Source organism: Hemitrygon akajei, chromosome 4, assembly GCF_048418815.1.
Source record: "Hemitrygon akajei chromosome 4, sHemAka1.3, whole genome shotgun sequence".
NCBI lineage: Eukaryota > Metazoa > Chordata > Chondrichthyes > Myliobatiformes > Dasyatidae > Hemitrygon > Hemitrygon akajei.
Genome location: NC_133127.1, coordinates 167,186,563 through 167,214,453, shown reverse-complemented (window position 1 = coordinate 167,214,453; position 27,891 = coordinate 167,186,563). Strand labels below are relative to the sequence as shown.

The 27,891-nt window shown below is 40.2% G+C and overlaps 1 protein-coding gene across 4 annotated transcripts in view; it reads left to right on the top strand.

Annotated features, from left to right (window-relative positions):
- dclk1a (doublecortin-like kinase 1a) overlaps positions 1-27,891 on the top strand; it is a 281,096-nt gene that overhangs the window by 107,390 nt on the left and 145,815 nt on the right. For all 4 annotated transcript variants that reach the window (XM_073043890.1, XM_073043891.1, XM_073043893.1 and 1 more), the window contains one exon: positions 17,377-17,479. In XM_073043890.1, the coding sequence (XP_072899991.1) occupies positions 17,377-17,479 (103 nt within the window). The remainder of the gene's footprint in view (positions 1-17,376; positions 17,480-27,891) is intronic.

The following is a 27,891-nucleotide window of genomic DNA, read 5'->3' as shown; positions in this document are numbered from 1 at the left end:
AAGCAAAAATTCTAACAGTAGTCTGAGTACAATCCATGTAAAAGAAAGCAGCAAAATACAGATTATTAACTGTCAACCACATTGAACCAATAAGATGTAAAATTAAGAAGGGCTAAATCAGCTGATCTAATGACCATCTCAAAACTAAAGATAAGAGAACAGGGCAGACATGGTAAAAGCAGAAGGTTGGTGATGTAACTTTATTTTGACACTTAGAGACTGGAATTAACTCAGTATTAGTGTCAGAAAGTTGGCTGAACAAAGCAACTTAGTTTTTCTGGAATGTCACAGCTAATATTTAGCATTGAATGCAAATTGAAAGATAGAGAAAAGTGCAAAAACTGATGCTCTTTGTGCAATATGAGTCAGAGAGTAAAATTAGAACTGTATTACCTTCAGAATATAGTTTGCCAACATAGATATTTTTAGTTCTGAACATTGTTATTTTTCCCTAATGAGGTTCCCCTTAAGCCTCTGCAGTTCTGGTGAAGGAATTTCCCCCAGCCATGTTGGTTTAGGATTTCCAGTATTTAAATACAGCAATGATGAAGAACTGGTGTTATATTTACAATTGGGATGATTAATTTGGAGGGGACCTGTAAGTGTGTTGTTCTTTTGCAAAATTGCCTTGGTGCATTTTAACAGTAAATATCATAGAGTTCAGAGATACTCTGAGGTATCTTGGGTAAATCATTGTCGTGTATTTTATAGTCACTGTATGATGGTAGAGGAGGGTTTAGACAGTGAGGGCTGCCAGTGAATTGGGTTGGTTCATCCTGAATAGGGTCAATCTGTTTGATTGGTAATCCAGAACCATGCGGATAAGGTGGAGGATATTCCATCATGTTCCTCATACCTTGTGCAGGATGTTAGCTGGCTGAGGACATCTGGTGCCTGGAACACAAGTTTGTGGGTTCTGCTAAGGCATAGCTACTGCAGCTATTGAATGAAGGGACTTGGAATGTATATTTTGGTGTATTGGGAATTTATTTATTTTATATATGAATGCATGAATGAATATCTGAATTTTATATATGATGCAGCTCTATAAAACTTTGGTAAGACTACACTTGGAGTACTGTGTCCAGTTCTGGTCGCCTCACTATAGGAAGGATGTGAAAGCATTGGAAAGGGTACAGAGGAGATTTACCAGGATGCTGCCTGGTTTAGAGAGTATGCATTATGATCAGAGATTAAGGGAGCTAGGGCTTTACTCTTTGGAGAGGAGGAGGATGAGAGGAGACATGATAGAGGTGTACAAGATATTAAGAGGAATAGATAGAGTGGACAGCCAGCATCTCTTCCCCAGGGCACCACTGCTCAGTACAAGAGGACATGGCTTTAAGGTGAGGGGAGAAAAGTTCAAGGGGGATATTAGAGGAACGTTTTTTACTCAGAGAGTGGTTGGTGTGTGGAATACACTGCCTGAGTCTGTGGTGGAGGCAGATACACTAGTGAAACTTATGAGACTACTAGACGAGGTATATGGAGGAATTTAAGGTGGGGGGATATATGGGAGGCAGGGTTTAAGGGTTGGCACATTATTGTGGGCCGAAGGGCCTGTACTGTGCTGTACTATTCTATGTTCTCTATATCTATTTCTTTAGTTTTATTGTTAAAATTTAATCACTCAAATTAAATATGCAAGTAGAATAATGTAAATAGTTAACAAGGTAATTAGGTAACCACTTGAAATAAGTTAACTAAGGTCAGCTGACTCAGAGCTTGTGATATCCAGGAATGCAGCTTGAGAAACTGTAATGAGATAAGGGCAACTGTGTAGCCTTAAGTGTTAAGAACGAAGAGCGTAAGATATAGGAGCAAAGTTAAGCCATTTGGCCCATTGAGTCTGCCCCGCCATTTCATCACAGCGAATCCATTCTTCCTCTCAGCCCCAATCTCCTGCCTTCTCATATCCCTCCATGCCGTGATCAATCAAGAATCTATCAACCTCTGCCTTAGCTATACATACAGACTAGGCCTCCACAGCTGCCTGTGGCAATGAATTCCACAGATTCACTACTCTCTGGCTAAAGAAATTCCTCCACATCTCCATTTTAAATGGACTTTCTATTCTGAAGCTGTGCCCTCTAGTATTAGACACCCTCTCCACATCCACTCTTTCATCATTCGATACGTTTCAATGAGGTCACCCCTCATTCTTCTGAATTACAGTGAATGTAGGCTCAGAGCCGTCAAACGCTCTTCAAATGACAAGCCGTTCAAACCTGCGACCATTTTTGTGAACCTCCTTTGAAACCTTCCCAGTTTCAATACATCCTGTCTAAGATAAAGAGCCCAAAACTGTTCACAGTAATTCAATTGAGGGTTCACCAGCGTTTTATAAATTCTCAACTTTACATCCTTATTTTCATATTATAGTTGTCTTGAAATGAATGATAACATTGCATTTGGCTTCCTCATCACCAACTCAACCTGTGAATTAACCTTTAGGGCATCCTACACAAGGACTTACTTCTTCTTTTCTTCTTCTTCAGCTGTCCATCGATTTTGATGTTGACTGAGGCCTGGGCAGGGTTTATGGAAGACTGGCAGTTGCCCATGCTGCAAGTCTCCCCTCTCCACACCACCGATGTTGTCCAAGGGAAGGGCACTAGGCCGATACAGCTTGGCACTAGTGTCGTCGCAGAGCAATGTGTGGTTAAGTGCCTTGCTGAAGGACACAACACGCTGCCTCAGCTGAGGCTCGAACTTCAGGTCACTAGACCAACGCCCTAGCCACTTGGTCACACGCCAACAAGGACTCCCAAGTCCCTTAGTGCTGCATATTTTGTATTTTCTCTCCACTTAGAAAATAATTAACCCGTTTATTTCTTCTACCAAAGTGCATGACCATACATTTCCTGACACTGTATTCCATCTGCCACTTCTTTGCTCATTCTCCTAATCTGTTAGGGCCTTCTGTAGCCTCTCTATTTCCTCAAATCTACCTGCCCCTCCATCTATCTCAGTATCATCTGCAACCTTTGCAACAAAGTCATCAGTTCCATCATCCAAATCATTAACATATTACATAGAGACCACTGTGAACACCACTAGTCACTAGTAGCCAACCAGAAGAGGCTCCCTTTATTTCCACTCTTTGCCTCCTGCCAGTCAGCCATAATTTCATTCATGCTAGAAATTTTCCTGTAATACCATGGGCTTGTAGCTTGTTAAGCAGCCTCATGTGTGGCATCTTGTCAAAGGCCTTCTGAAAATCCAAATCCACAACATCAACTAATTCTCCTTTGTCTATCCTGCTTGTTATTTCTTCAAAGAATCCCAACAGATTTGTCAGGCATGGTTTTCCCTTGAGGAAACCATGTTGACTATGGCCTATTTTATCACGTGCCTCCAAGTACCTTAAATCCACTCCAATCGACTCCAACATCTCCCCGACCACTGAGGTCAGACTAACTGAAACAACACACACAAAATGCTGGTGGAACACAGCAGGCCAGGCAGCATCTATAAGGAGAAGCACTGGACGAAGGGTCTCGGCCCGAAACATTGACAGTGCTTCTCCTTATAGATGCTGCCTGGCCTGCTGTGTTCCACCAGCATTTTGTGTGTGTTGTTTGAATTTCCAGCATCTGCAGATTTCCTTGTGTTTGCTCAGACTAACTGACCTGTGATTTCCTTTCTTCTGTCTCTCTCCCCTCTAAAAGAGTGGAGTGACGTTTGCAATTTTCCAGTCTTCTGGAACCATTCCAGAATCTATTGATTCTTGAAAGATGGAGTTTAATGCAGACAAGTGGAAGGTATTGCACTTTGGAAGGACAAACCAAGGTAGAACATACAAGATAAATAGTGGGACACTGGAATGCAGTAGAACAGAGGGATCTGAGAATACAGATACAAAATTCCCTAAAAGTGGTGTCACAGGTAGATAGGGTCGCAAGGAGAGTTTTGGCACATTGGCCTTTATAAATCAAAGTATTGAGTATAAGAATTGGAATGTAAAGGTGAGGTTGTATAAGACATTGATGAGGCTGAATTTGAAGTATTGTGTGCAGTTTTGGTCACCTGATTACAGGAAGGATATTAATAAGGTTGAAAGAGTGTAGAGAAGGTTTACAAGGATGTTGCCGGGATTTGAGAAACTGAGTCACAGAGAATGGTTGAATAGGTTAGGACTTTATTCCCTGGAGCGTAGAAGAATGAGGGGAGATTTGATAGAGGTGTATAAAATTATGATGGGTATAGATAGAGTGAATGCAAGCAGGCTTTTTCCACTGAGGCTAGGGGAGAAAAAAACCAGTGAACATGGGTTAAGGGTGAAGGGGGAAAAATTTAAAGGAAACATTAGGGGAGGCTTCTTCACACACAGAGTAGTGGGAGTGTGGAATGAGCAGCTAGTTGAAGTGGTGAATTCAGGCTCACTTTTAACATTTGAGAAAAACTTGGACAGGTACATGGATGAGAGGGGTATGGAGGGATATGGTCCAGGTTTGGCACAGCCAAGAAGGGCCAAAAGGCCTGTTTCTGTGATGTAATGTTCGATGGTTCTATCATTACTGATGCTTCCTCAATCTCTTCAGCCACCTCTTAAGAACTCTGGGGAGTAAACTATCTCATCCTATTGACTTATCTACCTTCAGTCCTTTCAGTTTCCTGAGGACCTTTTTCCTTGTAAGGTAGCTTCACACACTTCATGACCCCTGACAGCTGGAACTTCTACCACACTGCTAGTGTCTTCCACAATGAAGACTAATGCAAAATACTTTTTCAGTTCGTCCACCATTTACTTGTTCTCCTGCATTGTTTTCCAGGGGTCCAATATCTACTCTCCCCTCTCTTTTACACTTTACGTATCTGAAGAAACTTTTGGTATCCTCTTTAATACTATTGGCTAGCTTCCTTTCATATTCCTTCTTTACCACCTTATTATCTATTTTAGATGCCTTCTGTTGGTATTTGAAAGCTTCCAAATTCTCTATATTTCCACTCATTTTTGCCCTATTATATGCCTTCTCTTTGGCTTTTATATTGGCTTTGACTTCTCTTGGTAGCTACAGTTGAGTCATCTTGCCTTTAGAATACTTCTTCCTCTTTGGGATGTGTATATCCTGTGCATTCCAAACTGCTTCCAGAAATTCCAGCCATAGCTGCTTTGCCGTCATTCCTGGCAGTGTTCTTTTCCAATTAATTCTGGCCAACTCCTCTCTCATGCCTCTGTAATTTCCTTTACTTCACTGTAATACTGATACTTCTGTCTTTATCTTTTCCTTCTCAAAATTCAGGGTGAATTTGATCATATTATGATCACTTGCCCCCAAGGTTCTTTCACCATAAACCGTCTAATCAATTCCAGATCATTGCACAACACCCAGTCCAGAATAGCTAATCCCCTGGTGGACTCAAGCACGAGCTGCTCTAAAAAAACTATATCGGAGGCATTCTACAAATTCCCCCTCTTGGAATCCAGCACCAACTTGATTTTCCCAGTCTACCTGCACATTGACTACCCCATGACTATTGTAACATTGACCTTTTGGCATGCATTTTCTATCTCCCATTGTAATTTGTAGGCTACATCCTTACTACTGTGTGGGAGTCTGTATAAAGCTCTTATCAGGGTCTTTTTACCCTTGCAGTTCCTTGGCTCTATCCACAATGATTCAAATCTTCCGACCCTATGCCACCTCTTTCTAATGATTTGATTTCACTTTTTTACCAACAGAGCAATGCCACCCCCTCTGCCTTCCTGCCTATTTTTTGATACCATGTGTATCCTTGGAAATTAAGCTCCCAGCTAGAACCTTCGTCCAACAATGATTCAGTATGTCTACAACATCATACATGCCAATCTGCCACTGTGTTACAAGTTCATCTACCTTATTTTGTTAACAGTGCATGTTCAAATATAGCACTTTCAGTCCTGTATTCACCTTTTTCAATTTTGTTCACCTTTTATGTTGCAACTTATCCTGTTGACTGCAGTTTTGCCCTGTCAGCAGCCTCTCCTTGCTAGGAGTCTCACTACACATTGCCCCATTTGTAAACCAACTACCTAATCTTCAACACTATCACTCCATTTCTCATCCCCCAGAAAAATTAGCTTGAGTTCACCTGAACAACTCTTGCCAACCTGCCGCAAGGATGTTGGACCCCCTCTGGTTCAGGTGTAACCTATTCCTTTTGTACAGGTCATACCTTCCCCAGAAGAGATCCCAATGATCTATAAATCTGAACCCTGCCCCCCCCCCCCCCCCGCACCAGTTCCTCAGCCGCACGTTCACCTGCCAAATCATTCTATTCTTACCTTCCATGGCACGTGGCACAGGCAGCAATCCAGAGATTACTGGAGTTCTTTTTGTCAGCTTTGTACCTAGCTCCCTAAAATTTCCCTTCAGGACCTCCTCACTTGTCTCCTTATGTCATCGGTGCCCATATGCACAAAGCTTTCTAGCTGCTCACCCTTGCCCTTGTGAATGCCATGGACCCTATCTGAGACATCCCTGATCCGGGCACCAGGGAGGCAACATACCATCTGTGTGTCTCTATCATGCCCACAGAAACTCACTTCCCTTCCTCTGAGTAAGGAATCTCCTATCAACACTGTAGTCCTCTTCTCCTCTCTGCTCTTCTGAGCCATGTCACCAGACTTAGTGCCAGAAACCCGGTCGCTAATTAAAAGTGTTAAAATAAAGTAGGCTGTGTAGCAGAGACAGGAGAGTGAGCCTGTGAGTAAAGTAGGAATGGGGATCCAGAAAGGAGTAGTGGACAAGCCTCAGTCCTTGCACGCCCAATAGATATGTAATTGTCATAGCTGATGCAGACAGCAGCAGCAGAGATGGCTAAACTGGATAAGGCATGGTAGTGCTGGGGCTATTCCAGAGGAGGTGGAGGTAGACTGCAGCAATGATGGGGAATAGTATAATTAGTTCAAATAGATACCTTTCTCTGTAACTGCCAGCAAAAAATCATAGCTGATGTGCCAGTCAGAATTAAAGATACTGGAGAGGAGAATTGAGTGGAAAGAGAAAGACTGTTGGTTCATCAATATGGAGGGTAACGATGCAGAGAAAGGAGATGGATCCAGGATAATAAGAGATTAAAAGGAACAACCACAAAAGTAATAATATAGAACAGGACCTGAACAATGAGTGGATAAGCATAGGTTAATTAAAATGAATGATTTGAAAGCATGGCTCAGAGACTGGTGTGGCAGTATTTCAATCAGTGGGGCACTGACGCCAGTATTGGGGACCAAGAGAACTGTTCTGTGGGGTAGGCTTCATTTAACCTGGGCTGGGGCCAGAGACCTGATAGATCGAATAGCTAGAGCTGAGAGTAAAGCTTTAAGTTAAACAGGGAAGAGGGGAAATATAGGACATAAGAACAAGGTGATATTTCACTACTCTGCCAGGGAAAGATATCTGGAGTATGGTAGGAAAGGACAGAGTACACAGATAAAAGAGGTGAGCTCTAATTAGAGTCAAAACAGCAAAAATAGCGTGAAAATGAAATTGAAGTTGCTTTATTTGAATGTATGTAGTCAATAAATTAAAGACATAAATAAAAATAATTGGCAATAATCAAGTAGATTTTTCAGTGACCCAGGTGGGAAATTAAATACTTTAGGATACTTAGCTGTTAGTAGAGATGAGTGAAGTGGAAATGATGGGGAAGTAGCTCCGATAAGAATGGGATGATGGCGGTGGATGGAAATAGCCTGCAGATTCCAGCAGCAGAATATGTTTGGGTGAAGCCAGGAATCTGCAATGTACAAAAAACAAATTGGAAGTTGTTTGTGGGCCACCAAATATTAAGGTTAATTTAGATTATAAATAAGGGGATTATAGGCTAATGTAACAAGAGAAATAAAATAATCATGCTAGACTCTGATCAACATAAAGATTTATGCAGGCTAAATTAGTATTAATAGTGCAAAAGTGCAAGTTCATGAGCCACAGTATATAGAAGATTGTTTGCAAGATCAGCATGTTGAGAAACAATGAGGGAACAGACTATTTTATATTTGGTTTTGTCCAATTAGAAAATATTGATCAAAAATTTAGGCTAAGGGCCTTGAGAGAATTGTGATCATAATATGATCTGAAGGTTGGAAGTGATTTAGTTCATAAATCTAAAAGAAGCAAATTACAAAGGATAAGGGGATAGAATTGGTTACTTACTTACCGACTTACTTGCATACGTAGATACATACAGTGCAGAAAACGCACCACCCAGCAACCCCCAATTTAACCCTAGCTTAATCATGGGACAATTTACAATGACAAATTAACCTACCAATCTTTAGTTTTATTCAAGCAGGTCTTTAGCATTCAATTTTATTTCTTAACATATAATAGCCAGATTGCTTCAAATAGATGTGATAATGGGGCTACTAGCTAAGCCTTAGTTGATTCCTCAGCTCATTTTCAATTTTTTCCTTGATAGGAGTAGTGTAGCCTTGTTGCTTTCTCTTAACTAGGACTAGATGATATTTGTATTCTAGCTTCTATTCTGTGATAAACATCTGCAGAGCATTAAAATAATTGCTTCAGCAAAGTGTTACCACAATGATTCTTCGTATGGGGAGATTGTCCTTTGAAGGCGGCTGGATCAACTTGTTATATTTACTGAAGTTTGAAGAATAAGGGGAGATCTCAATGAAACGGATAATATTCTGACTTGGATTGACAGGCTGGATGTAGGGACGATGCTTCCTCAAATGAGAGGCCATTGTCTCCAGTTATGCAGGAAGACACCTAGGGCTGAAATGTTGAGAAACTTCAGAGAGTGGTGATCACATGAAATCCTCTGGCACAGAAGGCTGTGGATGCCAGGTCACTGATATACTTGAGGAAATAAGATACACTTCTGGACCAAGAAATGTCAAGAGATAAGGAAAGTGAGTGGGAATGTAATATTGAATAATGATCTGCCATTTCCTATTAAATGGAAGACTCAACTTAAAGGGCCAAATGGACTACTTATCCACCCATTTTTCATGTTTCTAAATTTGACTTTTCTAACCACGTCAATTCCCTAAGAGTGAATACAATGCAATGCTTACCCTTATTGTCCTTAATGGCAGCTCTGGACATGAGCTCAGGTCTATACTCAGATTGCACCTCATCTCTGGCTATATCACCACGAGTCTTGCATGTAGCAAGCTTATATGTAGATTTAGTCAATGCACCAAATATATGTGGAGTTATTGTCTATCACTCCAAAAACATAATTTTATCTCTTGGATAAAAATGTACATATGAGTCATGTAAAAAAGTATTTACAGAATAAGGATATGTGAAATGCCACTATTCATATTATATTTGAATAGAATTATAATTATTTGTAAGTCCGAAGCATACGTATTCTTAAAGACATTAAAAATGTAGCACATCTCTTAAGCCAGCAGCTTCACACAGGGAGTTATCTTGGTTGCCTCTGATCAATCCAACAATAATGTTCCAGAAGTCCGAGAAATGTACTCGATTCATTATTAGCAACTAGCAAAATATGCAATCTTGAAGTGATGAAACTAAAACAAGCAATATTATACGTATTTAAGCAGACATATGTGAAGTTAAAGTAGAATTAAGTGATTTCAAATTTAATTAAACGTAATTAAGCAAATGTAAGCAATCAACAAAAGATACGATACTTGACGGTTTCCAACTCTAAACTGCCAGAATAAAGTATGAACATGTAACTAAACTCTTAGCTTTTACCACACCCCCACCCACATGACTAGTTGCCATAATAAGCATAAGAAGTGTGCAACACAGAATACAATGCAGAGAGAGAACAGATGCATGGCTCCTACAGACGGAGTCCAAGAGATTACTGTGGATGGACATGAATGTGGAGCTGAGGTCACAGTCAGATCAGCTGCAAACTTCCTGGTTGGCATAGTTGTCTGGGAGAGCTGGTTTGAATGTATGCTTACACAATGGAAGATGCTATGGTGGCAATTGCTGAACATTAATCATCTCATCCCCCCAGAAGCTGCTACGGGGCCTCTCAGGGTGTTTCCTTAAGCCCAACCAACTTTTACTCTTTCCTCAGCTTCCTCTTTTCTATCATAAAGTCAGAAGTAGACATGTTCATTGATGACTGCATAATCTCTAATTCTATTTGCAAATGTTTAGCCAATATGGTAACCTGTGGCTGAACACACGAAGACTAGACAATGTTCAGGCTTGAGATGCTAAATAACAGGTAAGATTCGTGCCACAAGAATGTCAGACCCCATGACGAACTCCAGCAAAGTGTCCAGCCACTCACTCTGAAAATTCAATGATATTCCCATAACAGCATAGGGAAGGTCACATGTGATCGGAAGTTCAGATGGATGAGCTAGTATGATTGCAAAAGCACTTAGAGAAGTTACTGGAGTTTTGAAGTGGAGTAGCTCTCCCATAAAGATGATTGGAAACTTTTGCCATAGATGTTTTTGGAGGCGGATGAAAGACGTTTCTGGCATCTAGAACTTCATGCGGAAACTTGCTTCCACCATTTATAATAAAACCAACAGGCACAAGAGTCAAGAGGTACTGTTGCAGCTCAATAAAACCTTGGTTAAACCACACTTGGAATGTTACGTTCAGTTCTTGTTGCTTCATTATAGAAAGGATGTGGAAGCTTTAGAGTGGATGCAGAGGAGATTTACCAGGATGCTGCCTGGATCAGAGAACATGGCTTGCTACTTTTCTTTGGAGTGAAGGAGAATGAGAGGTGACTTGATAGAAGCGTACAAGATGATGAGGCAGAAATTGAATGGATATCCAGAGACTTTTTCACGGGGTGGAAATGGCTCACATAAGGGGCATAATTTTAAGGTAATTGGAAGAAAATATAAAGAGGATGCCAGAGTTAAGTTTCATTACATAGAGTAGCATGTGCATGGTATGCGCTGCCAGTGGTAGTGGTAGAGGCAGATACATTAGGGACAGAATAGAGGGGCGTCCTTTTAGAGCGGAGATGGGGAGGAATTTGTTTAGCCACTGAGTGGTGAATCTGTGGAATTCTTTGCAACAGGCAGCTGTGGAGGCCAAGTCTTTATATATGTTTAAGGCAGGGGTTGATAGATTCTTAATTGGTCAGGGCATGAAGGGATATGGGGTGAAGGCAGGACATTGGGGCTGAAAGGAAAATGGGATCAGCCATGATGAAATTGCAGAGCAGACTTGATGGGCCAAATGGCCTAATTCTGCTCCTCTATCTTATGGTCTTATTCAAGAAATTCTTAGATATGATAGAAAAATGGAGGGTATGTAGGAGGGGAAGGTTAGATTGATGTATGAGTAGGTTAAAAGTTGGGCATAACCACGTGGGCTGAAGGGCCTGGACTGTGCTGTTATATTCTGTGTTCTCAAGTAATCACAAACCATTTGAGTTAATTGCTGGTAAGATCTTCCATGGGTTATTAAAGAGGGTGCAGAGAATTTATGAAGCCATAGGCATTAATGATTAAGTTTTTGTGCTTCCAGGCATATAGTTCACATGCTAACCCATGCCTCTCTTAAGAACATGAGAGATGGCCAAAATACTGACCTTGAGATCATAGGTGTGGTGAAACAAGTATTTCAGATGCCCAGCTTTTGAAACAGCAGCTTGAGAAGGAGCTAGACAAGATGATAAGGTGCAACGCTTGATGCCAGTGATTCAGACAGGATGGAATAAATCAGAGCATGAGAAAGTTCTCAGCACATTATTTCCTTGTGTGTAATCTCATCTCATCAAGGAGGTGACTAAACAGATATCAGAAGGTAGAGCAGTAGATGTGGTGTAAATGTATTTTATTCACAACAAAACTCGTGGCCTGGGTGTTGTAATTGTTGCAAAATCAAATGAGTTGCAGTTAGTGTTCAGTTAATGCCAATTGGAAAATCCAGTCTTCTAAAATAAATTTTTTCATGTATCTTGTTTTCAGTAATCTTGCTTATTAAAGTTACAACATACACTCAGCAGAACTGATACAGTCTGTCAAAATTAGATAACTTTAAAAGTACAGAAAAATAAGGTAATTTTGCCAACTACTTCCACGATTATGACATGGCAATAGAATTAGTTGTTCATGTTGATCCTGCAAATTACTTCTGATCAGATGTTCAGTGCCAAGGGTTTACCGATGCAAAATCATCTCTATTTTGCAGCAATAGAAACAGAACTGGAATTATCTGGAGTCATTAAATTGTGATGATGAACAATTTCTAAGTGTGTGCTTCACTAAATTAAATATCTCTTTTCAATAATGTGGTGCACGACTAAGCCTGCTATTGACACTTGAACAGATGCAAACTATTCAAATCTAACCCTTTTAATTATGAAAACTAAAAACCAATAACTAATCTTTCAGCATTCATTTTGTTTCTCTCTTTCTACATATTTATTTGTAATATATACTGTACATAAAAATACTTGGATCCCAATCTCTGTCATTGTGTATACAGTATATATATATAGTTAATTCTTATATCGTTCTTAATCCTGAGCAATTGACCAAAGAAGACTAAGAAGATTGCCAAGTTTATAACAATACTATTGCTGAACTCAAAGAGTTAAAATGTGTTAAATAAAATACTTTAGGATGAGCTCTTCCAAGTATATAACCTAATTCTGCAAATTTACAAAGTTAATAGCTTTACCTACTCTACTGAACAAAATGATGCTTTCATGGATGAACTTGCATGTGGTGTTCTATGGCATGTAATTATCTCTAAGCTGTCAGAATGGGATTGTAATTTAAAATGCCACACATTGTAATAGGAGGAGGTAAACCAAAATGCTAGAATGAAAGAAATAGTAAATTGAAGTAAATTGCATCATACGGTACCAATTTAGCATCATCAGGTTTATTTGCCATATTTTTGGATTTTGTAAATCTATAATTTACTACTTTTCATTCAGATGATATATTAAAATTGAGACAGATCTTGATAAGATCAACATGATTATTTTTCTTGAAACTGTGTTTGCAATGAAATACTGAAGTGAAATTGTACAGCAGAGGAATCTATCAACATTAAATTAGAACACTATTTCAAGTTAAATTAATTTAGACTTATCTATCATACTTATTAAAAACATGTAGTATTCTAGGCATTTACAACTACCTGTTTTATTTCATCCATGCAAGAGATGTGGATTTAGGATAGATAAGTTCCTGAGGCCAGACAGGATATACCCCAGGTTACCACATGATTCGAGGGAAGAGATTGCTGCACCTTTGCCAATGATCTTTGCATCCTCCTTGGCCACAGGAGTAGTACCAGATGACAGGAGGGTGGCAAATATTATTCCTTTGTTCAAGAAAGGGAGTAGGGAAAATCCTCAAAATTATATACCAGTGAATCTTAATTTAATGGTAGGCAAATAGTTGGAGAGGATTCTTTGAGACAGAATTTATGGGTATTTGAAATGGCATAGACTAATTAGGGACAGTTAGCATGGCTTTGTGAGGGGTAGGTCATGCCTCATGAGCCTGATTGAACACGTTGAGGATGTGACCAAGCACAGTGATGAAGGTAGAGCAGAGGATGTGGTTTATATTGATTTTTGCCTGGTGTTTCATAAGGTTCCCCAGAGTAAGCTCATTCAGGAAGTCAGGAGGCCTGGGATCCAGAGAAACATGGCTGTGTGGTCTCAAAATTGGCTTGCCCATAGAAGATAGAAGATGGTTGTAGATGGAATATTTTCTGCCTGGAGATCGGTGACCAGTGGTGTTCCGCAGGTATCTGTTCTGGGACCCTTGCTATTTGTGATTTTTATAAATGACTTGGATGAGGAAGTGGAAAGTTGGGTTAGTAAGTCTGCAGACAACACAAATGTTGGCAGAGTTGTGGATAATGTAGAAGGTTGTTGTAGGGACATTGCTGGTTTCAGAGCTGGGCTGAGAGGTGGCAGATAGAGTTCAACTTGGAAAAGTGTGACATGATTTTGGAAGAATGAATTTGAAGACAAAATACAAGGTTAATGGCATGATTCTTGACCTTGTGGAGGAACAGAGTGATCTTGGGGTCCATGTCCATAGTTGGCACACAAGTTGATAGGGTTGTTAAGACAGTTATTGATTGGCATGTTGGCATTCATTAGGCTGGAGAGTAAGTTCAAAAGCAGCTCTATAAAGCCCTGGTTAGATCACACTTGGAATATTGTATTCAGTTTCTGCTCACCTCATTATGGGAAGGATGTGGAAGCTTTGGAGAGGGTGCAGACGACATTTACCAGGATGCTATCTACATTAGAGGGCATGTATTATGAAGTTAGTTTGAGCAAAGTAGGGGTTTTCTCCTTGGAGTGAAGGAGGATGAGAAGTGTCTTGATAGAGGTGTACAGGATGCAAAGAGGTATAGATAGAGTGGTTAGTCAGAAATGGGATATAATTTTAAGATGATTGGGGAACAGAATGGGGGGGGTGTCCAGAGGTAATTTTTTTACACAGAGAGTGGTGGGTGTGTGGAATATACTGCCAGGGGTGATGGTAAAGGGGGATACATTAGGGACAGTTAAGAAACTCTTCGATAGCACATTAATGACAGTAAAATAGAGGGCTATGTAGGAAGGGAGAGTTGGAATGATCTTAGAGGGTGGAAATGGCTAATATGAGTGGGCATAATTTAAAGGTGATTGGAGGAAAGTATAGAGGGATGTCAGAGCTAAGTTCTTCACACAGAGTGTGGTGGTATGTGGTGTGCCCTGCCAGGGATGGTGGTAGAGGCAGACAGATTAAGGGCATTTAAGAAATTCTTAGTTAGGCTTATGGATGACAGAAAAATTAGGGCTGTGAAAGAGGGAAGTGTTAGATCGATCTTTGAGTAGGTTAAAAGGTTGGCACAATGTTGTGGGCTGATGGCCTGTAATGTACTGTAATAGTCTATGTAAATATATGAGAAAGTATGTGAATCTGACTAATATTCCAGGATGCATCAGAAGACTATTCTCCATGGAAGTAATGAGCAAATTAAGGCTCTGTTATGCAAGCAGGCACAATGGCATAACAGGTCATATATTTTATGTCATGGATTACTTTTTACTTATTTAGAGATACAGTGCAGAAAGGCCCTCTGGCCCTTCGAGCCACACTGCCAGCAACCTGCCAATTTAACCCTAGCCTAATCATGGGACAATTTACAATGACCAATTGACCTACTAATCGGTGCATCTTTGAACTTTGGAATGAAGCTGGATCATCCGGAGAAAAGCCAAGCATTCCTTGGGGAGGACGTACAAATCCCTTACAGAGGATTGAACTCCAAACTCCAATGTCCTGAGCTGTAATAGAGTCCCACTGGTGCCCGATTGTTGTCTTATATCTATCCAGGATTTTGATCTGAATGGGTACATTCTAAAAGAGAATAGTGTTTACTATAAAGAATATCATCTTGAGCCCACCTTCCCAGAGAAGAGCCATTTGTTCATTTCAAATTCATTTGAAGGCACTTCCCCAGATACCCTTGCATGGGTTTTGCCTCACCTGGCTCATTCCATATTTCCAAATGACTTAAAAGGGTCCACTTTGGCCCAATGAGTCTTTGCTGTCTTCCAGACCAATCCTCTCCCCAGCTACTTTTTCCGTGAACTCATTCTTTCCACAGTCGACCTACACACTTAAAGGCAATTCACAGTGCCAATTAACTGATTGACTTGCCTGTGTTTTGGCTAGAAGAGGAAGCTGGAGCACTTCGAGAAAATCCACACAAACAGCGCTGGATTGAATGCAGGTCATTGGATCTGTGAGACAGCCACTCTTCTATTTGTGGCACAGTACCACCCTATCTATATTTCTCCTCTAATTCTTAGTGATGTTGTCTTAAAACATAACATCTATTTCAATAAGCTTTTGAATAATGCTAAACTCCAACTTACCACATGCACTTTTGCTGCCTCATGTGTCTCTGGTTTGTTAGACTGGTTCTCTGCTATTTTGCTCTGTCCAATCACAAACGTAGCAATTGCTGACTGGACTGGAAATCACTACTTGTCCCAATTTACCCTGAATCCAGGATCTAGCTGGGCCATCTCTGAGGGAGATTCAAGGTTAACTAAACTGCTATGGGTCTTAATTTAAAAATAGAATTTAAACTTCCCAAGTGATTTAGAGAGAATTGAATGTGATCTGAATCAGTAGCCTAAGATAGCTGAAATTGGTCCAGTAAAATACCACTTAGCTATCAGTGTCAGATTTATAATCACTGACTTTTATGGCATGAAATTGTTTTTTATGCCAGTAGTGCAGTGAAAAGATATAAAATTACATAAATTACAAAAATAAATTAATATTGCAATAAAAGGGAATAACATGGTAGTTTTTATGGGTTCATGAACTATTTAGAAGTCTGATGGCATCAAGGAAGCAGCTGTTTTTGAATTATTCAGTGTGAGTCAGGCTCCTGTACTTCTTCCCTGATGATGTCTTAGATTGTGAAGGTACTTAGTGATGGATGCTACTGCCTTGAGGCACCAACTCTTGAAGATGTCCTGATTGGTTGGGAGGGTTGTGATCACGGTGGAACTGGCTGAGTCTACAGCCCTCTTCAGCCTCTTGTGATCCTCCATATTGGATCCTCCATTTTGATTATGAAGAAAATACCATTGCTTTCTTTATTAAAGAATGCATTTAAATTTGCTAAACACCTGTTCACTGGAGTTCTGCAAAGCCAATTTAAGGTACAGGACTTCAAGTCTAGCACCTTGAGATTACTGGGAAAGCTATCTGTTCTGAGCAGGAATTCTAAGACATTGAGAAACCTAACTATTCATACCTGGACAAGGGATCCCAGGAATTTGAAATAAGGTAAATGCCTAAAACCTGTTCTGCTATGGAATGACTGGGGTTGACTTGAACAGAGCTGGAATTAACCTCTAAGAGTAGAATTTGTTATATTTAGCATAGCAATCACAAGTCTCCTCTGCTGATGCGTGGAATATTAAGTGTATCAGAAAAAAATTATATTGTACATAATACTTTGGAAGAAGGGATTAAAACAATTAGAACTGATACTGTTATTACAGTATCATTAATAGTAAATGCAATGCAGAATTGGTATTGGCTGGGGTCTCTGACTACACACACGTTCTTGTACCTCTCATTGTTCTAAGATTTATACTGTTTGGTGTTATAGAAAAAAAAAACCTAAAATTGTTTTATATAAATGTTGTAGCAACAAAGGAGAACAGCAGCACTAGCAACAGAATGATTCAAATATTCATAAAATAAAGTAACATTCACAAAATGCGATTCAGCAGATTTTGAAGGTATCTCTCAAGCAGAAAAAGAGCTCTGAGTGGGAATAGTCACTAACATCTTGGTTTGTGTTAATATTGATTTCAGGGCAGGAAAGTCAGCAGGTTTCTGTATGCATGCCTTTCACAGACCCTAATGGAATTTCTCTCACTTGCTTATTTTTCACTCTGCAGGTGATGTGCCTTCAGGATTTTTTTGGTGATGATGACATTTTTATTGCCTGTGGTCCTGAGAAGTTTCGCTATGCACAGGATGACTTCTCATTGGATGAAAATGGTAAGTTTCTCTTGGCGTACACACTGAAGCTTTACAAAATAATCAAAATGTTAGAATAATTTGTCAGATGATCAGAGCACAAGCGTAAGGTTTTGACAGTACTTCTACATTATTCCCCCTGCAGCTAGATTGAAAGAATCAGATTTATTTATTTAATGTGTGAGATTAATGCCAAGATTCTTAATTCATGATTTGATTGACAAAATTATTCTGATTAACAATGCAGGGTATGTCAACAATCTAATACAGAAAGAAAATTAAGCAATCATTTTGGAACATGGGTTATTATATCATGTTGCATACATATTAATATCCTGGTAGGCAGAAGACTCAGCAGTACTTCAATAATTATATTTCAAAGATGGTTCAGTTTGCTACCACCATTTATTCTTCTTCCACCCTCTCTTTATCACCTCTCTTTGTGTCTATTTTCTAAAACACTTTTGTTTATGTTATTTTAGGAGCCATAGGGTTCTAATGTAGATCATTAAATTATTTACATCTACCATCTCAGTTATCCTTTTCTTTATCAATCTTTTTATTAGTTAAATAAAAAAGTACATATATATATATATATATATATATAAACAAGAGGAGAATTGTCTCAAAAGTCTATATCAGTAACAATTCAAATAAAAGAAAAAATAAGCATTATCACGATCATACATAAAATTAATCTAATAGGACATAATAAAAAAAGATAATTGAATCTCCTCTTATCCATAACAAGAAGAAAAAAGATAAAGAAACTTTTATAATTGAAATGTACATCGAAAAAAAACCCCAAAACACAAAATAAAGAAAAAGAAAAAAACTGGGCAGCTCATCCTGAGAGTAAAAGCAGGAAAAAAGGAAAAACTTTCTGATCAAATCCAAAACTTCAAAAAGGTAACTGTAAGGGCCATAAGTCAGAGCCTGTGAAAATATTGAATAAAGGGTTGCCAAGTTTCCTCAAATTTAAAGGATATATCCAATGTCCAACTTCTTATTTTCTGTAAACTTAAACAGGACATGATGGAGGAAATTGATGAGGGTAGGGAAGTGGATGTGGTCTACATGGAATTTAGCAAGACATTTGACAAGGTCCCTCATGAGAGACTCATCCAGAAAGTCATGAGGCATCGGATAAGTGGAACCTTGGCTGTTTGGGTAAAAAATTGGCTTATAGGAAGAAAGAAGAGGGTAGTTGTGGAAGGAAAGTATTCTGTCTGGAGGTTGGTGACTAGTGGAGTGCCTCAGGGATCTGTTCTGGGACCCCTGCTATTTGTGATTTTTATAAATGACCTGGATGTAGAGGCGGAAGGATGGGTGAGCAAGTTTGTGGATGACACGAAGATTGGAGGAGTTGTGGATGGAGTTGTAGGTTGTCGAAGGTTACAAGAGGATATAGACAGGCTGCAGAGTTGGGCAGAAAAATGGCAGATGGAGTTCAATTCGGATAAGTGTGAGGTGATGCATTTTGGAAGGACAAACCAGAAGACTGAGTACAGGATTAATGGTCGGTTACTTAAGAGTGTGGATGAACAAAGGGACCTTGGGGTTCAAATCCATACATCCCTCAAGGTCACTGCGCAGGTTGATAGGGTAGTTATGAAGGCCTATGGGATGCTATGCTTCATTAACAGGGGGATTGAGTTCAAGAGTACAGAGGTCATGTTGCAACTCTACAAATCTCTGGTGATACCGCACTTAGAGTATTGTGTTCAATTCTGGTCACTTCATTATAGGAAGGATGTGGAAGCTATGGAGAGGGTGCAGAGGAGATTTACCAGGATGTTGCCTGGTTTGGAGAACAAGTCATATGAAGCCAGGTTAGCAGAGCTGGGACTTTTCTCTTTGGAGCGTAGAAGAATGAGAGGGGACTTGATAGAGGTCTACAATATTATGAGAGGCATAGATAGGGTGGATAGTCAGTACCTGTTTCCCAGGGCACCAATAGCAAACACCAGAGGGCATATGTACAAAATTAAGGGAGGGAATTTTAGGGGAGACATCAGGGGTAATTTTTTTTCACAGAGGGTTGTGAGTGCCTGGAATGATGGTGGTGGAGGCTAAAACATTAGGGGTATTTAAAAGCCTCTTGGACAGGCACATGGATGAAAGAAAAATAGAGGGTTATGGGGTAGTGTGGGTTTAGTACTTTTTTTTTAAATGATTATATGGGTCGGCACAACATGGATGGCTGAAGGGCCTGTACTGTGCTGTAGTGTTCTATGGAAAGCCCATCTCAGTTATCCAATTACAGCAGATGGGGCTAGGTGGAGAGAGGTACAACATATACAGAATCTTTACTACTTCCAGGTCAATCTCCAGTACAGGGGATTTACTCCTTTTCTTAACTCTGGCACGTGCATTCTTTTAGTTTGCCAGACAACTTTCTCAGTCCCTTTACCAAACTATATTGGATGTAGCTGTAATCACATGACAAACTGTTTCTAGGCATGTTAAGGAGAGAAAAGAGAATGCAGACTTAGGAATCTGGAGCAACAAGCAATCTTCTGGAAGAACTCAAAATGTAACTCAAAATTTTCAAAAGGCTTTCAACAAGGTCCCACACAGGAGATTAGTGTGCAAACTTAAAGCACACGGTATTGGGGGTATGGTATTGATGTGGATAGAGAATTGGTTGGCAGACAGGAAACAAAGAGTGGGAGTAAACAGGACCTTTTCACAATGGCAGGCAGTGACTAGTGGGGTACCGCAAGGCTCAGTGCTGGGACCCCAGTTGTTTACAATATATATATTAATGATTTAGACGAGGGAATTAAATGCAGCATCTCCAAGTTTGCGGATGACACGAAGCTGGGCGGCGGTGTTAGCTGTGAGGAGGATGCTAAGAGGATACAGGGTGACCTTGATAGGTTAGGTGAGTTGGAAAATTCATGGCAGATGCAATTTAATGTGGATAAATGTGAGGTTATCCACTTTGGTTGCAAGAACAGGAAAAGAGATTATTATCTGAACGGTGGCCAATTAGTAAAAGGGGAGGTGCAACGAGACCTGGGTGTCATTGTACACCAGTCATTGAAGGTGGGCATGCAGGTACAGCAGGCGGTGAAAAAGGCAAATGGTATGTTGGCATTCATAGCAAAAGTATTTGAGTACAAGAGCAGGGAGGTTCTACTGCAGTTGTACAAGGCCTTGGTGAGACCGCACCTAAGTTTTGGTCCCCTAATCTGAGGAAAGACATTCTTGCCATAGAGGGAGTACAAAGAAGGTTCACCAGATTGATTCCTGGGATGGCAGGACTTTCATATGAAGAAAGACTGGATCGACTAGGCTTATACTCACTGGAATTTAGAAGACTGAGGAGGGATCTTATTGAAACGTATAAAATTCTAAAGGGATTGGACAGGCTAGATGCAGGAAGATTGTTTCCGATGTTGGGGAAGTCCAGAACGAGGGGTCACAGTTTAAGGATAAAGGGGAAGCCTTTTAGGACCGAGATGAGGAAAAACTTCTTCACACAGAGAGTGGTGAATCTGTGGAATTCTCTGCCACAGGAAACAGTTGAGGCCAGTTCATTGGCTATATTTAAGAGGAAGTTAGATATGGCCCTTGTGGCTAAAGGGATCAGGGGGTATGGAGAGAAAGCAGGTACAGGGTTCTGAGTTGGATGATCAGCCATGATCATACTGAATGGTGGTGCAGGCTCGAAAGGCCGAATGGCCTACTCCTGCACCTATTTTCTATGTTTCTATGTTTCTAATGGAGCATCTGTGGGAGGAAAGAAATCCTTTCCTTCCAGAGATGCTACTTGACCCACTGAGTTCTTCCAGCAGATTCTTTGCTGTTCTAGGCATCTTATCTTTGGCAATTATTGACTTATACAAGATGGCTTTATTTTGTAAAGATATCACGTCTCTCTCTTACATTCCTGTAAAACTGACCTTGTTTTGAATACTGAATATCAGCTCAGTATTATTTGTTCCTTTCAGTTTTAACTAGAGCAGGCAGACAATTTTGGAAGGCCTCTGTACAACTCTTGGAGCTTATATAAACAACCATAGGTCGAGACAAGAAAGCTGTGGGCATGTATGACTTCCATTATGTTAAGAATATATTCGTATATACTGTATGTTTTAAATATTCCAACACTGTCAAAATTGCATAATTTGATCAAGTTATAATTATCCTTGGCCTTTTTTTTTCCCAAGGTATTTTTCTAATGGCACATAGAGCCTAATGCATTATCATTGCTGCAAATGAGATTCTGAAATGACCAATTGAATTGTCAGGTACTTGTTATTAAGTTGTTCATGAAGCCCTTCATGTTTTAAATAACCAGAACCAATGGTTAATTATGTGTAACATCTTAATATTAGTTTGCTCTGATACAAAAAACTATGCTGATTTATTTTTCACAGTTTTTCAATGACATTGTGACACATTTGTAACAGGATTTCACAGTTCTTTAACAAAATAACTTTACCCAGTGTTGATATGACTTTTTCCAGTCAAGGATACCCTGAACTCACGAGATGCCCATTTATCATCAGAGGTTAATTGATAAAAACAGAGGCAGGAAAATCTTACCGTTTTTGTTTTTAACTTGAGAACCCAGGAGGGCTGTACTAACCCAGCTATGTTCAGGTGTCTTACTAAGCAGTAAGTGGATAAACCAAGGGCTTGACTGTATTCTTCTAGATCTTGAGCCACGAGTCTTGTATGTTTCTTCTGCTGAAATTCCACAAGAATTCTGTTGACAAGCCTAAGGTAGCTTTACTAGAAGACTGGAAGAAACCATTACAAAAACAGTGAAGATGGATTTTTGTTGGATCTAATCAATGTAGGGCAAATAATGATAAACGAGAAGCTGATATGTTATTTCCTCCTGGAATCTTGTAAACATTAGTTACTTCTTGTGAATTTGTCTGCGTGAGATGGCAGTGTGCCTTCTTCCCCATCACTTCATTGTGCTGGCTGAACTTCACTCCACTTTTAACTTATGGAGACATACTTGCCATTTCTGCTGCCTCATTTCGAATGGCCACATCTGGTCTTGATTTCATAAGTTACAAGATTGTTTAAAATACTTGACATAAGATTTGGAACAAAGATGATGAATTTACATCACTGAGGAGCAGGACAGGTAGTACCAGGCAGTATCTGTAGGTCGAGAGCCAAATTGATATTTCATCATTTCTGATTAAAGCTGATGATTAAAAATATTACTTCTGTTTCTCATTCCTCAGATGTTGGAAACATACAACAACTAGGCACCATGTTCTGTTTTTATTTCAGATCTTCATCATCATTAAGTTTCAGATTTCAAATAGTCACAATATATTGATTTTCAGTTATGTATGCCAGCCTTAACAGAGGTATTGTACTACTTTCAATATAACAACAACCAGGTGGATCCAATTACAGATTTAGGAGGGACTTTAATAATTTCTTATTCATGCCTATGTTTTTTCCCATTTCTTTGTTCCTCAAAGAATTTCAGTTTTCTGATATGAAAGAGCAGAATACCATCAACAGACCAAGTGTCCGTGTTAACTTGCACTTTATATCTGAGATGGCAAATCTCTGACCTTGGAAGCATAACCATTTGATATTGTTCATAAATCCTCCAGCTCATGAGTTCTTCAAAAATTGCTTGAAAATTAAACTTAATTTTAAGTTAGTGTTAGAGTTTGTAAAATGTGTTCAGGAAAGTTTTCTATATCAATATAAGGAGGTACCAACTAGAGAGGATGCAATATTAGATCTCCTGTTAGGGAACGAGTTAGGACAAGTAACAGAAGTGTGTATAGGGGAACACTTTGGGTCTAGTGATCATAACGCTATTAATTTCAACTTGGTCATGGATCAAGATAGATCTGGTCCTCGGGATGAGGTACTATACTGGAAAAAGGCCAAATTTGAAGAAATGAGAAAGGATCTAAAAAGCATGGATTGGGACAGGTTGTTCTCTGGCAAGGATGTGATTGGTAAGTAGAAGGCCTTCAAAGGAGAAATTTTGAGAGTGCAGAGTTTGTATGTTCCTGTCAGGATTAAAGGCAAAGTGAATAAGAATAAGGATCCTTGGTTTTCGAGGGATATTGGAAATCTGATGAAGAAGAGAGAGATTTATGATAGGTATAGGCAACAAGGAGCAAATAAGGTGCTTGAGGAGTATAAAAAGTGCAAGAAAATACTTAAGAAAGAAATCAGGAGGGCTAAAAGAAGACATGAGGTTGCTTTAGTAGTCAAGGTGAAGGATAATCCTAAGAGCTTCTACAGGTATATTAAGAGCAAAAGGATAATAAGGGATAAAATTGGTCCTCTTGAAGATCAGAGTGGTCGGCTATGTATGGAACCAAAAGAAATGGGGGAGATCTTAAATGGGTTTTTTGCATCTGTATTTACTAAGGAAACTGGCAAGGAGTCTATGGAAACAAGTAGTGAGGTCATGGAACCTATATAGATTAGAGGAGGAGGTGCTTGCTGTCTTGAGGCAAATCAGAGTAGATAAATCCCCAGGGCCTGACAGAGTATTCCCTCGGACCTTGAAGGAGACTAGTGTTGAAATTGCAGGGGCCTTGACAGATTTATTTAAAATGTTGATATCCATGGGTGAGGTGCCGGAGGATTGGAGCATAGCTCATGTTGTTCCATTGTTTAAAAAAGTCTCTAAAAGTAATCCAGGAAATTATAGGCCAGTAAATTTGACATCAGTAGTAGGTAAATTATTGGAAGGAGTACTAAGAGATAGGATCTTAAGTATTTAGATAGACAGGGACTTCTTAGGGAGAGTCAACATGGCTTTGTGCGTGGTAGGTCATGTTTAACCAATCTATTAGAGTTTTTCGAGGAGGTTACCAGGAAAGTGGATGAGGGGAAGGCAGTGGATGTTGTCTACATGGACTTCAGTAAGACCTTTGACAAGGTCCCGTGTGGGAGGTTTGTTAGGAAAATTCAGTCACTAGGTATACATGGTGAGGTAGTAAATTGGATTAGACATTGGCTAAATGGGAGAAGGCAGAAAGTGGTAGTGGAAGATTGCTTCTCTGAGTGGAGGCCTGTGACCAGTGGTGTGCTACAGGGATCAGTGCTGGGTCCATTGTTATTTGTCATCTATATCAATGATCTGGATGATAATGTGGTAAATTGGATCAGCAAATTTTCTGATGATACAAAGATTGGAGGTGTAGTGGACAGTGAGGAAGATTTTCAAAACTTGCAGAGGGATCTGGACCAGCTGGAAAAATGGGCTGACAAATTTCAGATGGAGTTTAATGCAGACAAGTGCACTTTGGAAGGACAAACCAAGGTAGAACATACAAGGTAAATGGTAGGACACTGAGGAGTGCAGTAGAACAGAGGGATCTGGGAATACAGATACATAATTCCCTAAAAGTGACATCACAGGTAGATAGGGTCGTAAAGAGAGCTTTTTGCACATTGGCCTTTATAAATCAAAGTATTGAGTATAAGAATTGGAATGTTATGGTGAGGTTGTATAAGACATTGGTGAGGCCGAATTTGGAGTATTGTGTGCAGTTTTAGTCACCTGATTACAGGAAGGATATTAATAAGGTTGAAAGAGTGCAGAGAAGGTTTACAAGGATGTTGCCGGGACTTGAGAAACTGAGTTACAGTGAAAGGTTGAATAGGTTAGGACTTTATTCCCTGGAGCGTAGAAGAACGAGGGGAGATTTGATAGAGGTGTATAAAATTATGATGGGTATAGATAGAGTGAATGCAAGCAGGCTTTATCTATTGAGGGTAGGTGAGAAAACAAACAGAGGACATGGGTTAAGGGTGGAAAGGGAAAAGTTTAAAGGGAATATTAGGGGGAGCTTCTTCACACAGAAAGTAGTGGAAGTGTGGAATGAGCTGCCAGATGAAGTGGTGAATGCGGGCTCACTTTTAACATTTAAGAAAAGCTTGGACAGGTACATGGATGAGAGGTGTATGGAGGGATATGGTCCAGGTGCAAGTCAGTGGGACTAGGCAGAAAAATGGTTTGGCACAGCCAAGAAGGGCCATAAGGCCTGTTTCTGTGCTGTAATGTTCTATGGTTCTAACACAAATTCATTCACTGGAAAGCAATAGCAGAATGCATTCTCCAGGTGGCCCTCAGGGCTGTGTATTGCTGTACACTCTGCTCACTCATGGCCGAATGGCCATAGAGCTCAGCAATCACATTAGCAAGTTCGCTGATGGCATGACAGTGGTGGGATCCATCACCAACAACGATGAGACAGCTTACAGAATGGAGGTGGAAGTAATTGAGGCCTGGTGCCAGGCAAATAATCTCTTCCTTAATGTCAACAAGACAAAGGAGATGGTAATTGACTTCAGGAGAACTCACACCATTCACACCCCCTTTATGTCGGCAGTACAGCAGTGGAAATTGCGAGCGGTTTCCAACTTCTGGGAATGCACATCACATACGACCACAGTCAAGAAAGTTCATCAATGACCTGTTCTTCCTGAAGAGGCTGAAGAGAGCTAGACTTTGCACATCCTTGCTCACGTCATTCTACAGATGGCCAGTAGAGAGCGTCCTAACAAGATGCATCACTGCTTGGTACAGGAACTGCACTGTGCCGGACAGGAAGACTCCACAATTTATTGTCAAAGCTGCCCAATGCATCATTGGCACCAGCCTACCTGCCATCAAGGACATATGTACAGAAAAGGGCCAGTAATATCATATGCAGGATCCCACCCATCCCGCTCATGGACTGTTTGTCCCACTCACATCAGGGAGGAGGCTATGTAGCAGGTACACCAGGACCACCAGACTCAAAAACAGTTTCTTTCCCCAGATAGTAAGGTTGATCAGCATCTCCACCCACTAACTCCACCATTACTTTCTTAATTCCTCTCAGTCAGCTTACTTACAGCCTACCACCACTTTATGGACATGCAATCAATCTATGTAGAAAAGACATCTTTGGTATTTATTATAAGTATATTTATTGTGTTTTTACTATTAGAAAACTACAACACAGAAATAGGCCCTTCACACATCTGATCCATGCAGAATCATTTAAACTGCCTAGTCTCATCGACCTGCACCCAGACCATAGCCTTGCATATCCCTCCCACCCATGTAGCTATCCAAACGTCTCTTAAACGTTGAAATTGAAATTGCATCCACCGCTTGCACTAGCAGCTCATTCCACACTCTCATCTCCCTCTGAGTGAAGAAGTTTCCCCTCATGTTCCCCTTAAACATTTCACCTTTCACCCTTAACCCATGACCTCTAGTTATAGTCTCACCCACTTTAATGGAAAAAGCCTGCTTGCAATTACCCTATCTATACCCCTCATATTTCGTATATTTCTATCAAATCTCCCCTCAATTTTCTTTGTTCTAGGGAATAACATTCTAACCTATTCAATCTTTTCTTATAACTCAGGCCTTCCAGTTCCAGCAACATTCCAGCAAATTTTCTCTATACTCTTTCAATCTTATTTATATCTTTCCTGTAAGTAGGTGTCCAAAATTCCATTCAATGCTCCAAATTAGACCTCACGAACATCTTAAACAATTTCAACGTAACATCACAACTTCTGTATTCAATACTTTGATCGATGAAGGCAAATGAGCCAAAAGCTCTATCTACCTGTGATGCTACTTTCAATGAATTATGGACCTGTGTGCCCAGGTCCCTTTGTTCTACCGCACGCCTTAGTGCCTTACCATTCACTGTGTAAGGCCTACACTGGTTGGTCATCCCCAAGTGCAACACCTCACACTTGTCTGCATTAAATTCCATTTGCCATTTTTCAGCCATTTTTCCAGGTGGACCAGATCCCACTGTAAGCTTTGATAGTCTTCTGTGCTGTCCACTACACCCCAAATATTAGTGATAACTGCAACTTTGCTGAACCTGTTAACCATATTATCATATAGATCTTTGATATAGATGACAAACAACAATGTGGCACACCACTAGTCACAGGCCTCCAATCAGAGAGGCAAGCATCTACAATACCTCCAACTTCCACCCTTACAATACCTCCAACTTCCACCCTGCCCTCAAATTTACCTGTCCATTTTTGACACCTCTCTTCCTTTTCTCAATCTCTCTTTCTCTATCTTTGGAAGCAGCTTATTTACTGACATCTACTAAACACCCACAGACTCTCACAGCTACCTGGACTAGACCTCTTGCCACCCTGATAGTTTCTCTCAATACCCCTGCCTCCATTGCTTCTGCTCTCAGGATGAGGCTTTTCATTCCGGAACAAAGGAGATGTCCTCCTCCTTCAAAGAAAGGGGGTTTCCCTTCCTCCACCATCAACACTGCCCCCAACCACATCTCTTCCATTTCACACACGTCTGCCCTCACCCCATCCTCCTGCCCCGCCTCCACGTCCAGCACATAATTCTCCATAACTTGTGCCATCTCCAACGGGATACTACCTCTAAGCACTTCTTTCCATCCCCCTACTTTCCGCTTTCTGCA